This window comes from Spermophilus citellus (genome assembly GCF_964194105.1).
Source record: "Spermophilus citellus genome assembly, chromosome: 2".
NCBI classification, from domain to species: domain Eukaryota; kingdom Metazoa; phylum Chordata; class Mammalia; order Rodentia; family Sciuridae; genus Spermophilus; species Spermophilus citellus.
Window position 1 is genome coordinate 147,470,893 of NC_138183.1, and position 16,142 is coordinate 147,487,034.

General features: G+C 37.6%; 1 protein-coding gene across 2 annotated transcripts; it reads right to left on the reverse strand.

Moving 5' to 3' along the window:
- Nucleotides 1-3,139: 3,139 nt before the first annotated feature.
- Nucleotides 3,140-15,398, reverse strand: SC5D (sterol-C5-desaturase). 2 transcript variants are annotated; one of them, XM_081282681.1, is made up of 6 exons: nucleotides 15,274-15,398; nucleotides 9,782-9,863; nucleotides 8,493-8,710; nucleotides 7,652-7,784; nucleotides 5,083-5,183; nucleotides 3,140-3,706 (listed from the first exon to the last, which is right to left on the reverse strand). In XM_081282681.1, the coding sequence occupies exons 3-6, from the start codon at nucleotides 8,700-8,702 to the stop codon at nucleotides 3,251-3,253; spliced, it is 900 nt and encodes a 299-aa protein (XP_081138807.1). In that variant the 5' UTR covers nucleotides 8,703-8,710; nucleotides 9,782-9,863; nucleotides 15,274-15,398; the 3' UTR covers nucleotides 3,140-3,250. The 2 variants fall into 2 exon arrangements, with proteins under 2 accessions (XP_081138807.1, XP_081138808.1); XM_081282682.1 differs by lacking the exon at nucleotides 15,274-15,398 and adding an exon at nucleotides 15,036-15,244.
- Nucleotides 15,399-16,142: the final 744 nt, after the last annotated feature.

A 16,142-nucleotide genomic window follows, 5' to 3' on the forward strand; every position in this document is an offset into this window, starting at 1 on the left:
GGGTAAAAAAGGAACATCAGAACAGATTAAATATTTGCATGGAGTACAGTGCTTAGCACATTTATGTGCCTCAAAGGGAACAACATTTTCACTTTTCATCAATAGATACAGCAAAGTATTCCTCGACTCTTAGGCATTTTGTGAGAATGGTTTAATGCAAAGATGACTCAGATATAGTCTCTACTTTCAAGTAATGTGTGGCTCCAAATAAGGTGCATGTGATAATAAAAGGTGATAGGAAACAGAAAGTGCTGAAATAAGACTGCTAGTCAAGTGTTTTGGGTTTGAAGGTAGGAAAGACAAGAAAAGAAAGTTCTTTCCCCTTGCCTTAAGCATTTCTTGCTGCTTTAACAAAATAACTTAGACTAGGTCATTTATAATTAGAAATTTATTTCACAGTTCTAGAGGCTGAGAAGTCCAAGATTAAGGTGCTGGGGTCAGCATCTGGCCGGGTTGTGGTGTTACCATGATGGTGCTTTGTTGCTGCATCCTCCAGCAGGGGACAAATATCATGTCCTCACATCATTTGAGCAAAAGGGATGAAGAGTTCCCTTACACCTCTTTTAAAAGGTCAGTAATCCCACTCATGAAGGCAAGACCTTATCTCCTAAAGGCCCTACCTCTTAATAGCATCATATTGGTGAGTAAGTATGAATTTTAGGGGACTTGTTCAAATCCGTAGCACTCCTCAAGCTGGTTCATGTCTATGGATACCTTTTTTCATGCTCTCTCTGGCAATCTCATGATTTCAAATTTTTCTACCTGGGTTAACCCCAAATCTCTCTCCCGAGTTTCTCCCAGACATCTTCTAAAACTAACCTACCTGTATGAATCAAAAGCTGAACTCACAATTCTCTCCCAACTCTGTCCCTTCGAGAAGATGGGAGGAAAAAGAAACATGAGAGGAGGGATAACAAGTAGGAGATTCACAGCATTTGACCTTACCAGGGAGGAAGATGAAGACTCAGAAAATGTCTCCAGGCTTTTAAAATGTATTCTCACATCTCCAACCACTTTCCAGTTTCTCCCATAAAATAAAAAAATGTAACCTTGCTTTTCCCTTTCTGTCCTATAACTAGAAAAGGTTTCAAAGTCAAGGAAAAAAGGGCTTTCACTTGCTGTTCTTACAGAGAAGAATTTAGATACAACATTCTGTCAATTCCTCTAATAGAGAATAGGAGAATGTGGCAGAGTGCATAAAAGTTAGAACTCCTCTTGCCATAAATGATGTCCTTTCCTATCTACTAAGCAACACAGGAATAAAAAGCTAGAGGAAATTTTAACACTCATATTGGAGGTACGGAGATACTTTTGAGTTCATTCGCCATTTTGACAACTTTATTTCCTCACAAAGAGGGTTATAAACTACATGGATATGGCAAACCAGCTAAGTGTTCAAAAAACTGGCTTTCCCTTCCTCCCAGAAAATAGCCGCACATATTTCCACACATCCCTTTCAGTGAGGTAACCATAGGACAGTTGTGTTCAAAGAATGTGGTCAGAAAGGCCTACACCACTTGTAGGCCTGACCCAGAGAAATTGCCCATGAGCAAACATTTCCTTCCCCCCTCCTATGTGCCCCTTCAATAAAGAGGGCTCTACAGACTGAGAAAAAGCAAGCCACCAAGGAAGCTGCCCCCTGACCAGCAACATCCCATGGGACTTAACATGAGCAAGGAATAAACTCTGGAAAAGCTACTTTAGCTGGGTCTTAAGTGTCCTCATGTCAAATACTCATGACCATGCCTGGTAAAGAAGAAAACTCAATGCATATTATCTGTCACTATTATTAGGAAACAAATGACTTCTTAATTTCCTTCTTTTTCTTGGGCAAGGTGCAGCACTGTGGTGGGGTTGGGAATTAGTGAGAAGCACTCAGGTGATTCTCTCTTATAAAATGCTAATTGGTACAGTGAAGTAACACGGCATTTTACCAATGTAACAATAAAAGACATTTTCTTCTGGATCCCAGGCATTAAATTTTATGACTGGTCTCTTGCTAAAACACTCAAATCTAATAAAGATGTGAAATATCTCTCATTGACACTGAAAATCTAGAATGTTCTAAAATAGCTTTAACAATCCACATCAACTATGTGGTTTCAAATTGACACAAATTTTGCATAGAGCATATTTTGTGCTATTACAATATTTAACTGATACAGTTTAATAACAGGATGATCAACTTTTATTGATTGATAAACAGCTAGTAGAATGCCTTTACAAAACATGTTTTTCCAATATATTTATGTTACAATACACACATTTTTTTATGAAAGTATTTGTTAAGCCTTTTTGCAGAGGCAATGGGGAAAAGTAGAGAAATAGGAGAATCAGATTTCAAAACAAATCTTCAGAAGAAGACCTAAATATTTGGCAATTACTTCCTTTTATAAACAATGATGGATTTGTAACTTTGAAACATATCAAAAGTGCAGTGCATAAATTTTATTTTAAAAAATCAGTAGTGCCAAATATATTACTTTGGCATCAAATTTCTCTAACTATATTCAGATTCCATTTTTTATACTTATTAAATAATGCTTTTAAATGAGAAGCATCAATATCCCTAGCTAAATAATCCCATATCTGGATTAAATCATTGTAGAATTGATTTTTTAAAAAAATTTCCATTTATTTATTCATCAGTATAATGGACTATTTGACAGTGTCCCAGAAAATGAGGCTCCTATGTATAGGAAGACAATAATTTTATTATATCTGCCATTAAATTGACATAGCTATCTAATATATCAAATTTTCTTTTTCACACTGACATTTCCACTTGAACAAAGTCCTATGAATATTCATTATCATACCAACACTGAAGACTTAACCATTCCTGGAACAAGGAACCATCTTTATATTAGTATTTTTTGGTTATGGTGCTTAGTCTTGTATTATTAAGCACAATGAATTTTTCTTAATGAATACAGGTGGATTAAGGCAAAAGGATATAGCCTATTCCCCTTAGTAGTATATTTTCTATCTTATTTAGAATTGTTCTTGAGGTTAATCAAACTACAGATCTGCTGGCTGCAAAGACAAAAATTGTCCCCTGGGCCAGCATCTGGCATTTTAAGCATGAGACTCTAATCTTGATGGTCACACCATCTTTCCTCGACCTACCTTTGTCCTTAGCCGAACACACAATGCTGATTTTCAAATGATACCAATTAGTTGCTGTGTATCTTGGCGTGTGTAGATTATTTTTCCTTATTAAAAATATTTAAGAATAATTGGGCAATAATTACTTAGTCTTTGAAAATTCTCCATTGCATAATTTTTCATTTTTACAACCATTTTCTGTAGGGCTGTTGCATTTTTCTTCTGCCATCTTCTTCACATAACTAAGTGGTCCTTTACCCTCAAAGGAGGAAGGGTTTTTGAATGAACCTCCAATTCTATCCCAAAGTGTGAAGTACTGTCCATAGTTATAGTCAAAGAACATGTGGTGGTCTGTATGATGTGCTGAGCCATTAATAAATGGCTTTAAAATCTGGGGGACACGAAAATCACCATCATGAATGGAAATGGTCCAGATATTAACCAAGATGTACAAACCTAAGTAAACCACTTTGTGTAACGGAAAGATAAAAGGGTATATATGGTAAGGTAGACTCTGAAGGAAGCCATCCACTGGGTGAAAAGCATGACTTGCAAATGGAGTGGGGATCTTCCAAATGTGATGAGGTTTATGGATACGCTAAGGAAGAAAAGGACACAATCAGCACCAAGAACTTCAACCCTGCCACAGTAAACTCAGCTTTTCACACTCACATTATAGAAATGATCTCACTAAAAAAATCCCTTTGAAATTAGCAAAATACTTTATAAAAAGGCCTGCTTCTTTCTTTACCCCAAAACTAAATTTTTAAGAAAGCCCTCATAGGATGTGGAGAAAAGGGTACACTTGTACATTGCTGGTGGGACTGCAAATTGGTGCGGCCAATTTGGAAAGCAGTTTGGAGATTCCTGGGAAAGCTGGGAATGGAACCACCATTTGACCCTGCTATTGCCCTTCTCGGACTATTCCCTGAAGACCTTAAAAGAGCATGCTACAGGGACACTGCCACATCGATGTTCATAGCAGCACAATTCACAATAGCTAGACTGTGGAACCAACCCAGATGCCCTTCAATAGATGAATGGATAAAAAAAATGTGGCATCTATACACAATGGAGTACTATGCAGCAATAAAAAATGACAAAATCATAGAATTTTCAGGGAAATGGATGGCACTAGAGCAGATTATGCTTAGTGAAGCTAGCCAAACCCTAAAAAACAAATACCAAATGTCTTCTTTGATATAATGAGAGCAACTATAAACAGAGCAGGGAGGAAGAGTAGGAAGAAAAGATTAACATTAAACAGAGACTTGAGATGGGAGGGAAAGGGAGAGAAAAGGGAAATTGCATGGAAATGAAGGGAGACCCTCATTGCTAAACAAAATTACATATAAGAGGTTGTGAGGGGAATGGGAAAATAAACAAGGAGAGAAATGAATTACAGTAGATGGGGTAGAGAGAGAAGTTGGGAGGGGAGGGGGGATAGTAGGGGATAGGAAAGGTAGCAGAATACAAAAATTACTATTAGGGCATTATGTAAAATTGTGGATGTGTAACTGACGTGATTCTGCAATCTGCATTTGGGGTAAAATTGGGGGTTCATAACCCACTTCAATCTAATGTATGAAATATAATATGTCAAGAGCTTTGTAATGTTGTGAACAACCAATAAAAAAAAAAAAAAAAAAGAAGTAGCCAATTATTCTGTATAATTCCAAGAAAAAGAAGATATGACAGTGCTGTGTGTAAAGATTTATTACTGAAAAGTACAAAACAAATAAATAAATAAATAAACAAGACAAAAAAAAAAGAAAGAAAGCCCTCATAAAGAAGGCCGTCTTAAAGTGAAACTCATAAAAAAATTAACAAAGTGTATCGGGTACTGGTTATGAGTATGGCTACTGAGTTATTAATACAGTGAGAGGAAATTCTTGGAAATAGAGAACAGAATTCATGATCATACATGCCAAAATGGGTAGTATTTTTTTCTCTTTCCCCTTCCAATGACTCTACCTTGTATACAAGTCTATGATGAAGGCCTCTGTGAATCCAGTAGATCAGCATATCGGTGAAAAAGAGGAAGGAGATGACACTGACAATGAGGTGAAACCAACCTAGGAGAGATGGCAGGCACAGGAGAATCAAGATGCGGCTCCTAGGACTAGAGTTCACTTTGTACCTGCCCACGTGAGTGCAAAATGGGATCCTAGACTCAAACATTACAAACTCTTTCAGCTAACTTCATATGTTATCATCTCCCTTCACTCCCTGAAAGCTGGTCATTTCTTTATTTCCATCTCATAAGAGCTTGAAATGTCTTACCTTTAATTGATATCTTTTTTAAAATTCTTTTTTTAAACTGATATACAACATAAAAATTGAACATATTAATTTCTTAACTAAACTATAAAGATATGTATCATGAAACAGAAAAGACATTCCTAAAGGCCGGGCACAGTGGCACCCATCTGTAATCCAAGCGGCTTGGGAGGCTGAGAATGGAGGATTACAAATTCAAGCAACTTAGCAAGATCCTGTCTCAAAATAAAAAATAAAAAGGGCTGGGGATGTGGCTCAGTGGTTAAGTGCTCCTGGGTTCAATCCCTAATACCCCCCACCCCCCAAAAAAAGATATTCCTAAGACACTTTTATTTAAACCTGAGAATAATGCTACTAATGCTACTTACCCATTTTCCTTCAGGTTAACCTATATAAAATACATCCTTATACAATACTTCCCTGCATAGAACTTTATTTTTACTAAATCCCTTAAATGTAGCATTTATTCCATAACCCAACCCTTTCTGATCTTTCCAACCTCGTCATTCCTCATTATTTGTGCATTTCTGCTCTAACCAGGCTGGTTTACTCCACTTCCTCCCAATGTCTTACCTCTATACCTTTATTCACACTGTCCACAAATCTAAAATGCTCTCTATCTTTCTATTTTTGTTCAATTTGTTTTTTATTTTCAAGGCCCAGCCAATTCATCAACTTAGGGCATCATTTTTGTTGCCTCCTCTATATAACTATAATCGCTTACGTTGACAGCAAGGCTCTGGTGCCAGCAAGCTTGAGTTCAAGCCTCAGGTCCATCTCCTCTTTATGAGTAACCTAGGCAAGTTACTGAAACTGTTCGTATCTAAATCACTCACCTATAAAAGGAGCTTAATAATAATACCTATCTCAGAACTGTTGTAGAAAAAAATGGATTGATGCACGTGAAGAGCTGAGAACTGTCACTGGCACATATAAATGCTCAATAAATACTGTTATTCTTACTTTCTATATACTAGGTAACAGAAATTTATCTTTTTCTTTTATAATCACAGTGCTAGGGATTGAATCTAGGGCCTTGTACATACTAGGTAAGCACTTTACCATTGAACTACATCTCTAGTCCCAGAAACGTATCTTTTTTAAAAAAATTTATTTTTTAGTTGTAGTTGGACCCAATACCTTTACTTTACTTATTTATTTTTATGTGGTGCTGAGGATCAAACCCAGGGCCTCCCTGTGCTAGGCAAGCGCTCTACCACTGAGCCACAACCCCAGCCCCATCTAGTCCCAGAAATGTATCTTGATGAAATAATTTCAAAATTTCACAAAAGTTTAATCACATGAGACTGCTTGTAACACAACAACAAAAAATGACATTTAAAGGTCTAACAATTAGGGATCAACTAATAATGACGGACATCTATACAATTAAATATTATGATATTTATATGCTTTGATATGAAAATATGGCTATATTTATTAAGAGGAAAAATATCAGGGTGCAAACCAGTATGTGTTTTTACAATGTAAATAATGAAGCATACATGGGATTGGGATTGTGGTTTAGTGGTAGAGTGCTCGCCTAGCAAGTGTGAGGCCCTGGGTTCGATCCTCAGCACTACATAAAAATAAATAAAGGTATTGTGTCCAACTACAACTAAAAAATAAAAATAATGCGCATACAGAGCCAGGCACGGTGGCGTATGCCTGTAATCCCAGTAGCTTGGCAGGCTGAGACAGAAGGATCACTAGGCTCAAAGTCAGCTTCAGCAATAGCGAGGTGCTAAACAACTCAGTGAGCCCATCTCTAAATAAAATACAAAATAGGGCTGGGGATGTGACTCAGTGGTTGAGTGCCCCTGAGTTCAATCCCTGGTAAAAAAAAAAAAAAAAAAAAAAAAAAGCATACAGAAAAGTGAGAGGAGATATAGCAAAAGATTTTTAGTTTCTCAGTAGTAGCAGGATTCTTAAAAAAAATTCTTAAAAATCTGTATTTCTTTATTTTCAGTAACTTCCATGTACTACTTGAGTTACTTTTTTAGAAGTTTAAATTCAATAATGATAAGAGAAAACAGAGCAAGGGACTATCTCTGATCACTCCAGTCTTCCCCCAGGCACAATTTCATCTACAACAGACTTTTAAGTTGATAGATAAAATGAAAGAAATGCACATAAGTGTCAAGACATGAATGCATGAAAACAAAAGTCAAAATAGAACAATTTAAAAGGAGGAAAAAAAGAGACAGTAATGGTTTTTTAAAGAAACCAACTTGTGCTCCTAACCCTCATCTTATTTACTTACCACTTGGAAACTCTCCTATGTTGTCATATAATTTGCTGTAACCTCTCAACTCTAGCAGGAACAATGCAACAGTGGGGATACTTATCCAGGGTAATGACTGTACAGTGAACTTAATCTCTCGATACACTTGATTCTGAAAATGAAATTCCCAATACTTAAAAGTCACAAAAATCTACATTCAACAAACTGACATAAAATTGTTTTGGATTGGATTTTTAAACACTATTTTATATTAAGCAGCTTACCTCTAAACTGTTTCTATAAAACTTTTAATACACAGTAATAGATGCGTAAGAAAAACATTCCTTTTATCCTAAGCAGATACAGTAAATATCTTAAATTCTGAAACCTTTTCTCCTTCCCACAAAATCTGACCTCCATCTCCAACCCTTCCTATATATTAAAAAAAAATTAAGTGCTTGAAGTTACTGACAAATAACTGAAGTATAAAAATGATTATAAACAACTCTAAAACTATATTTTGACTCCCCTGACTAAAGAAAAACATGATAAAAACATATTTCAGTTTGTGAAAGCCCAATACTAAAATAATTACCTAAATGAAGACATTTATTCATCAATATTAGCAAATCCTTATTTATGTATCAAGCAAGATAAGATACTAGGTTTATTGTTAAAAAATCAGATTCTCATGTTTGTTTAAATTAGGGAAGGAAGGGATTAACCCTCACAAAAAATATCTAACTTTTTTTGGAGGATGGTTTCAAAAACTTTATTTAAGGTTACATATACCCAGTTTAATCTGAAAAATCTTACTCATACACGATATTGTTATTTTTACTTTAACAGTAGCTAGAAAATAGGTAAGAAGGTCTCTTACCTTTAAAAACTGTGGATGCTTCATTAATGAATGATCATATACAAAATAATAGCTCAAGGTGGCACAGAAGAAATAAAGGATATAAGCGCCAAGATTTGTCACAATCAGGAGACTAATAGTTTGTCGGAAGATGTCATCCTCTGGCCATCTGGCTGGATATACGTATGGTGTAAAAAAATAATAATCTGCGGCACTGAGAACAAGGTCCATCTTAGCCCCTAAAGGAAAATGTGCAAAATTACTTGGCATGTCTACATTTCAAAAAAAACTATACAGGAAGTTCCCAATTTAAGGAAAACCATACATAATACAAGTCTGCTACTGTCGGCCTCCCCTAAAATGTCATCTTTAGTGCTAGGAGGAAACTGAAATAGCAGCTCTAGTCCAACCTCTTTTCATATTCTACCCAGGGATACCAGCTAGAGAAACTGAGGCCCAGGAAGCTTTTTCTCTAAGGCGATCAAGCTGACAAATGGCAGCTCTAATTCTAGATCAGCTATAATTTTACTTTGGGATTCTTTCCTACTACATACTACAGTAATGTAGCAAGTTAGAAAGATGGATACACAGTGTACTAGTACTCAAATGTGACTCCTTTAGCTACAATTTTCAGCTGCATCTCTCTGCTTCCAGGACTCAAATCTAAAGATTTTTATTTCAGTCCTGAGACCAAAAATAAATTCCCTAAAAGGTTTCTATATTGCCACCACAACCATATAAGTCAAAGACCACCTGTTCTTGTGACACAAGGAAAGAAACTCCCAATTACAGAACAGAGGGAGAAGTATTTTTGCTGTTAAGAACTTGATTACCATTTATTTCTCTCTCTTGTCAATAGTCTAGGTTAGGAATTGGCAAACAGTGGCCCAGGGGCCAAATCCGGTTCTGTTTTTTATTTAAATAACAACAAAATAAAGTTTTACTGGAATATAGGTACACCTAGATATTTATATATCATCTATCATCCCTGACTACTTTTCTAGTATAAGGTGGGTTGAGTAATTGCAACAGAGACAAGGCCAAAGATATTTTACTCTATAGCCCTTTACAGAAAAAGCTTATTAACCCCTATTCTGGATTTTTATACTTTAGAAAAATTTTAGTCAATTCAGCAAATACTTAAGTGTACTCTCTACTCATGGTCCTATTATAATACCATAAGCAACAACATGGTCAGCTCTTGTGATCTGACCATGGAACCTTTCACCTGGGACCCACTCACTCATTTTTGATTTTTTGATATTTTCACATGCAATTAAAATCTAATATAACAAAACAACAAAAAGTACCAGCAATCGAAACAGTGCACTAAGACACAACAGGAACCTCAATCAGTTGGAGTCAGGAGTTGTCATCAAAAGAGTGCAGAACCTAAAACAAAAACAAAACAACCTTTTGTTTTTCAGAGCTTTTCAGACTTTGAAATTATGATTAAGCCTGTATTGAGTAAAGTTCTACGAGCAGAAGAACTAAGCTGAGAAACATGCATTTGTGATCCTGGTACACTCTGCTTGAATTGCCTTCCATAGGGTTGTGATACTCTGTAAATTCTTAGACAATGGAGAATGGTCCCTGCATCTCTTAAACTCACCATCAGAGGATATCCTCAAACTTTTGGATATTCATCAATTTAATAGGTAAGAATGACCACCTTAGTGTATGTCTAATTTACCTTATTATGAATGAGGCTAAGCATCATTTAACATATTTAGAGTAATTTGGTTTTTTTTTTTTTTTAACTATAATCTGTATCCTGTACTCATTTTCTCACTGGGATTTTTATTCTCTTTGTAAAAATAAAATTTTAAAATTTTATTAGGGAGTTTAGCCTTTTGCTTATGATATAAATTGCAAACATTTCTTCTTATTCTGTCAGGGAAAGAAATTTTTAATTAACAACAAATGCTAAACATTAACATATATCCATCACATATGCCACTGTTAATTCAAAAAAAGCAATTAAATGCCAAGCACTATACCAGGTAACGAGCAGAGGATAATTAAAAAGGTATGGTCAAAATCATTCTTAAAAGTAAGGCCAGGCACAGTGGTGCACTCCTGTAATCCCAGCAGCTTGGGAGGTTGAGGCAGGAGGATCACAAGTTAAAAGCCAGCCTTAGCAAAAGTAAGGTGGTAATCAACTCAGCGAAACCCTGTCTCTAAATAAAATACAAAGTAGGGCTGGGGATGTGGTCAGTGGTCAAGTGCCCCTGTGTTCAACCCCCAGTACCCCCCCAAAAAGTAAGGCAAATGCAGAAACAAATTACACCAATAAGACAAGTTCTACAATAAAGTATATATCTATAAATGTGTATACATATAAATTATATGAAAGCAGAAAACACAACAATCTCTCTTGGCTTATATAATAAAAGGCTTCACAGTGAATGTGACATTAAATTTGGGCTTGAAAGATGTCACCAGAAAGAAAAGATTGGGGAAGCCATTCCAAATAAATTTAACAATTGAAATGGTAGTAAGGGGCATGGTACATTCATGGCTCATTGGATGTGGTGGGTAGGTGTCAAACAGTGTAATAAGGGTGAAGCAGAAGGAAAAAGACATTATGGGATAAACCTAATATCTGGTTGGTGTTAAACTAGGAAGGGATCTGTTACCACGCTAAGAAATTTGAACTTTCTCTGACACATAATGCAGAGGCCATGGTACAGAATTCTGAGGTGTAATCAGACCCATATTTCATAACGATCATTCCATTAGGAAAATGAAATATTGATGAGAATCAGAGAAACTCATTTGGTTGTTCCTGTGCTAGACTATCTGATAAGATGACAGTATAGACTCAGATATGGTCATATTCAAAGATTTTAGCATGCAAAAAAATCCAGAGGCTGGGCATGGTGGCACACACTTGTAATTGCAGATACTCAGGAGTCGGAGGCAAGAGAACTGCAAGTTCGAGGCCAGCCGGGGCAACTTAGCAAGACTCTGTCTCAAAGCAAGATTTAAAAAGAAAAGTGCTGGTGATGTAGCTCAGTGGTAGAACATTGCATAGCAAGCATTAGGCCCTAGATTCAACCTCCAGTATGGGGGCAGGGATCCACAGGAGATGGATAACTCTGAGACACTGGTATGTGAAAGGGAAAAAATTCTAGGATAACTATAAAATTTTGACTTGCCAGGGTGGATGGTGGTGTCATTATAACCCAAATAGTAAACACTGGAGAGCTAGTAGATTCAGGTAGGTAGGAATAGGGTTTGAGCAAGGAATGATGGGCTCAGTTTGGGTCTTAAATCTAATTGCCTGGGCTTCTAAATATAAGTAACAGGCCATGTTAAATATGAACTGAGGTTCAAAAGTGAGCTGAGTATTTGTTAAGCAGTTAAAGTCATATGGGGTGAAGTCCTTCTAAGGAGACAGTACAGCAGAGGAAGTACACTAAATACTAATGATACCAGGGAACTTGAAGAGGATATTGGTACACCACTAAAGGATGGTAAGACTTGATGCACTCAATCACATATTATATACAGATGCTCCTCAGGGTGATATGCCAATAAATCTATAGTAAGTTGAAAATATTGTAAACTGAAAATTAATTTCACACACCTAACCTACTCAGATTAGTGACACAACATACTGAGAGGGATGGCTGCTTCTCCTCACAGTGGCATGACCAACTGAGATCTGCAGCTCACAGCCACTGCCCAGCATTGCAACAGTACATTCTGTGTATCATGAACCAGGGAAAAGATCAAAATTTGAAGTTCAAAGAAAATTTCTACTAAAGGTAAATCATTCTCACACCATTCCAAAGCTGAAAAGTCCTAAGTCGATCCATCATTAAGTTGGGAACTGCCTGTAGTGCCAATATCACTAATTCAGTTCAGTACTTGAAACAGTTTGGTGCAGTCAAAAAGAACTCAAACCCTATCTTCTTCATTCAATTTTAAAATAAGATATAAGGAAAGACCCTAATAAGATATCAATTCTTAAGTTTAAAAATCTTTCTTTTGGTTTTACCTGAAGAACATGCCAAAGGTTAATATGTAATTACCTGTACATGATTATTCTGACAATAAACCAGTGCCTGGGAGGAGGAATTGTCCCTGTCCACTTGGAGGCAGTTTGGATACTGTGAAGTTAAACCTAATTTAAGTGATTTTAGAATTTTGGTTTCAATCAATTCTGTTTATTGACTGTGGTAAATAGGCAACTGCAAATACTTTGCTGTAATTTCTGAAATTTAACACACAAAATCTTCTGATCGTGAGATGATCTCAAAACAGCAATTAAATTTTGAAGTCAAATTATATTCCAACACATATCTGTAAAATGAAGATAACATATCTATATTATAGAATTGTTCTAAGGTTTAGTGACTATGTAGTCTTTTTTTTTGGTGGGGGGGTACTGGGAATTGAACTCAGGGGCACTCAACCACTGAGCCACATCCCCAGCCCTATTTTGTATTTTATTTAGAGACAGGTCTCACTGAGTTGCTTATCACCTTGCTGTTGCTAAATGTGGCTTTGAACTATCAATCCTCCTGCCTCAGCTTCTGGAGCTGGTGGGATTACAGGTATGCACAACTGCGCCCGGCTATTACACAGTCTTTTTTTTTTTTAATATTTTATTTTTTAGTTGTAGTTGGACACAGTACCTTTATTTTATTTATTTTTATGTGGTGCTGAGAAGCAGGTAATTCTATAATCACTAGAAACTTAAAGAGAAGTTATAGTAATATAAACATAGGTAACCTCCTAGGTGGTTTCACCTAAAAACATGTGCTATGTGAGTGCTCTACCATTGAGCCACAACCACAGCCCTATTATGTAGTCTTCTAATACCACCTGACACTTGGTAAATACTAAACAAACAGGAGTCATGACTGTTATGAGACAAAGCTGAATAAAAATTAATTTAACATACGCAGAAAAAGGTGCCATTTGACTTTTCTTTGAAAAATAATAATAGCTAATGTTAACATTTACTATATACTAAGTAAGTACCATAAATGTTACAACCTTTTAAGAAACCCCAAGAGTTAGGTACTAGTATTATTCTTATTTTACAGATGAAGAATTTGGGCAGAGAAAATTCAAGTACCCTGCCCAAGATCACAGAATAAATAAATGCTGTAGCTAGGATTCAAACACATGCAGTCTGATTACAAAGTCCAAAGTCCATGGGGGCTGGAGTTGTGGCTCAGTGGTAGAGCACTTGCCTAGCACCTGTGAGGGACTGGGTTCAATACTCAGCACCACATAAAAATAAATAATTAAATAAAGATATCGTGTCCATCTTTAACTAAAAAACAAAAGTCTTATTAACTCTTTCTTCACCAGGATGCCAACTCTTTAATTCCTTATATTTTTAAAATCCTCAGTAACTACAAGCTCATATAATTTTAAAGGGTTATACCCTCTGAAGTCAGGGGCTTCACTTAAGTACCACTCCTTGAAATACAAATTTTTACTAAATATTATTTTGCCTTTGCAGAAACAAACAAAACTCCTTTTCTTAAAACACAATTATCAATAAAACCCTATTAGGCCTAGAATAACTGAGTGTATTATTACCTTTTTGCTTAACTTTGTAAATATTGGTAATAATAGCAAACATGTATTGAGACCCAGATATTATTTTAAGTACTTTTTTTTTTTTTTTGGTATAACCTCATCTAATTTTCACAATTCTATGAGGCAGGTAATTCTATAATCTCCACAGGAAATTGAGGTCAGGAATACTTAAATACCTTGTTCAGTAATAAGTAGCAGCTATGATGTACATTCCATAGCCTAGTCTCTTAAGATGTTATAGATGTAGATAGGGAGTTTTGGGTACTACTCCATGCTAATTATATAACAACAGAAAAATACTCTATAAATGATCTAGGGCCACGTATTTATTATTTATTAGGTTTTATCACTAGAAACTTAAAGAGAAGTTATAGTAATATAAATATAGGTAACCTCCTAGGTGGTTTCCCCTAAAAACACCAGACTGCTACAAACTTTCCAGTTTGGTAACTTTCTCTGCAGAGGCAATGTTTTCCTCACCCATACCACCTCCAAATTTACTCTGCAGTAAACAAAGGGATGCCAGTATACAAGACTTTTTTACCATGCTAAAGTAACAGATTATGGAGTTCCCTTTCCTGTTCCCTTTTAATCTTCTCCACTTGGGGATGTTGTCCCTGCAATCTATTCCCTTCCAGTAACTGATAGATAACGACCAGTTTTTCAGCCGAATTTTTTTGACCCTTAAAAAGAAATTCCTTCCAAGAACGAAGGGAAATTCATCGAATAGTAAAGCCTTAAAAGAGTGCAGTGGCCAGACTTCCCAGGACAGGGGATTCACAATAAGCAAAATAAAACACTGCACATTCTTCAAAGGTCGACCTTTGTTTTCTTCACGTCAAACCTCCTCCTCTACCCTGACACCTTCTCCTCGGGGCACTCTGCCCTAGGTGTCAATCTGGCCGCCACCCTTCTGGACACCGGGCCCAGCGTGCTTCCGCTGGGCCCCGCTCTCGCCCCAGCATCACCCTCACACCTTAATTAAGGATGCCCAGCTACCTGCCAGTCTGTACTACGTCAGCTTCACCGCTGGGATCTCAGCAGCTGCCCAGTGCCTGCCATTTAGGAGGCACTCAACAGACGCCTGCTTCGGGTCAAAGAAAAAGAAAGGTAGAGGCACACGTTCACGCTCCCCAACCCGGTCCTGGCTCGCAGGTTCTCGGCACCGCTCTTCTTCCTCCCGCCCCCGGCCCGCTCAGGTGTGTGCCGCCTCCTTCCGCCGCGCACTTGTGACTACCTGGAGAGTCCACACTGCTCCAGCCGCCGCCGCTCCCAGGATGCCGCGGCGGGCCAGCGGCGGGCCAGCGTCGGTAAGCAGACTCTGACCGGAGGAGCGGAACCGAGCCCACTCACCAGGGAGCAGAAGCGGCCAGCCAATCAGGGGCCGGCGCCATAAGCTGATATGACGGCGGATCGCGCGACTTGGCAGCACGCAGCTTTCAGCGGTCACGTGGGCGCCGCGCGCCCGGCCACGCCCCCTCTCCTTCGGGTAGGTCCGGAAGGCGGTAACCGGAGTCCGTCCGGGGGGTCCGTCTGGGGGTCGGAGGGTGGAGTTTCGGGTTTTGCGTGTGTTTGCTTCCTTGCTCTGCAACTGGCACTGAGTCGTGCCAAGCAGGTTTTCGGTGTTTATGAAAACATTCCGAAAAATGAGGTTCTGCTTTGAGGGGATATGGGTGACATTTCCTTTGAAGTGAACGTCAGAGGCTTTTTCCCACGAGCCGGAACGAGGCTCAAACATCATTCAGTTGCTAATATTTTTCACCCTGGAGCGTGCCCTTTTATACAGCGTGGAATGGCTTGGAATCTGGCCGAACCGGTATACAGAGATGTTTAAATGCTGACAAGATGAGGATTAAAATAGAAGCTTTTCCATAGGTACAGATTGTTCAAAATTACAACAACTGTAGATCGAATTGGCCTTTATTGACGATTCATTAATCCGGGCAGCATAAGATTCTGTAAAATAGTAAGAACTCCCACCAGCTGTAGAGAAGAGATTGGCTAGATACGTAGAAGAGAGCAGAATTAAGGAACAAAAAGACTGGTTTCAAAATTGCTTTCCGAACAGGGTTAACACAGAGGACTTGTCCTGTTGTCTCAGGCAAA

Excerpts from the sequence above, each read along its gene's own strand:
- SC5D (XM_081282681.1), bottom strand. The coding sequence starts at position 8,702 with ATGGACCTTGTTCTCAGTGCCGCAGATTATTATTTTTTTACACCATAC. Across the intron at positions 7,785-8,492 it reads AGCATCCACAGTTTTTAAAG|AATCAAGTGTATCGAGAGAT; the intron begins GTAAGAGACCTT and ends TTTCATTTTCAG. Across the intron at positions 3,707-5,082 it reads ATCATAGACTTGTATACAAG|CGTATCCATAAACCTCATCA; the intron begins GTAGAGTCATTG and ends TTTCTTCCTTAG.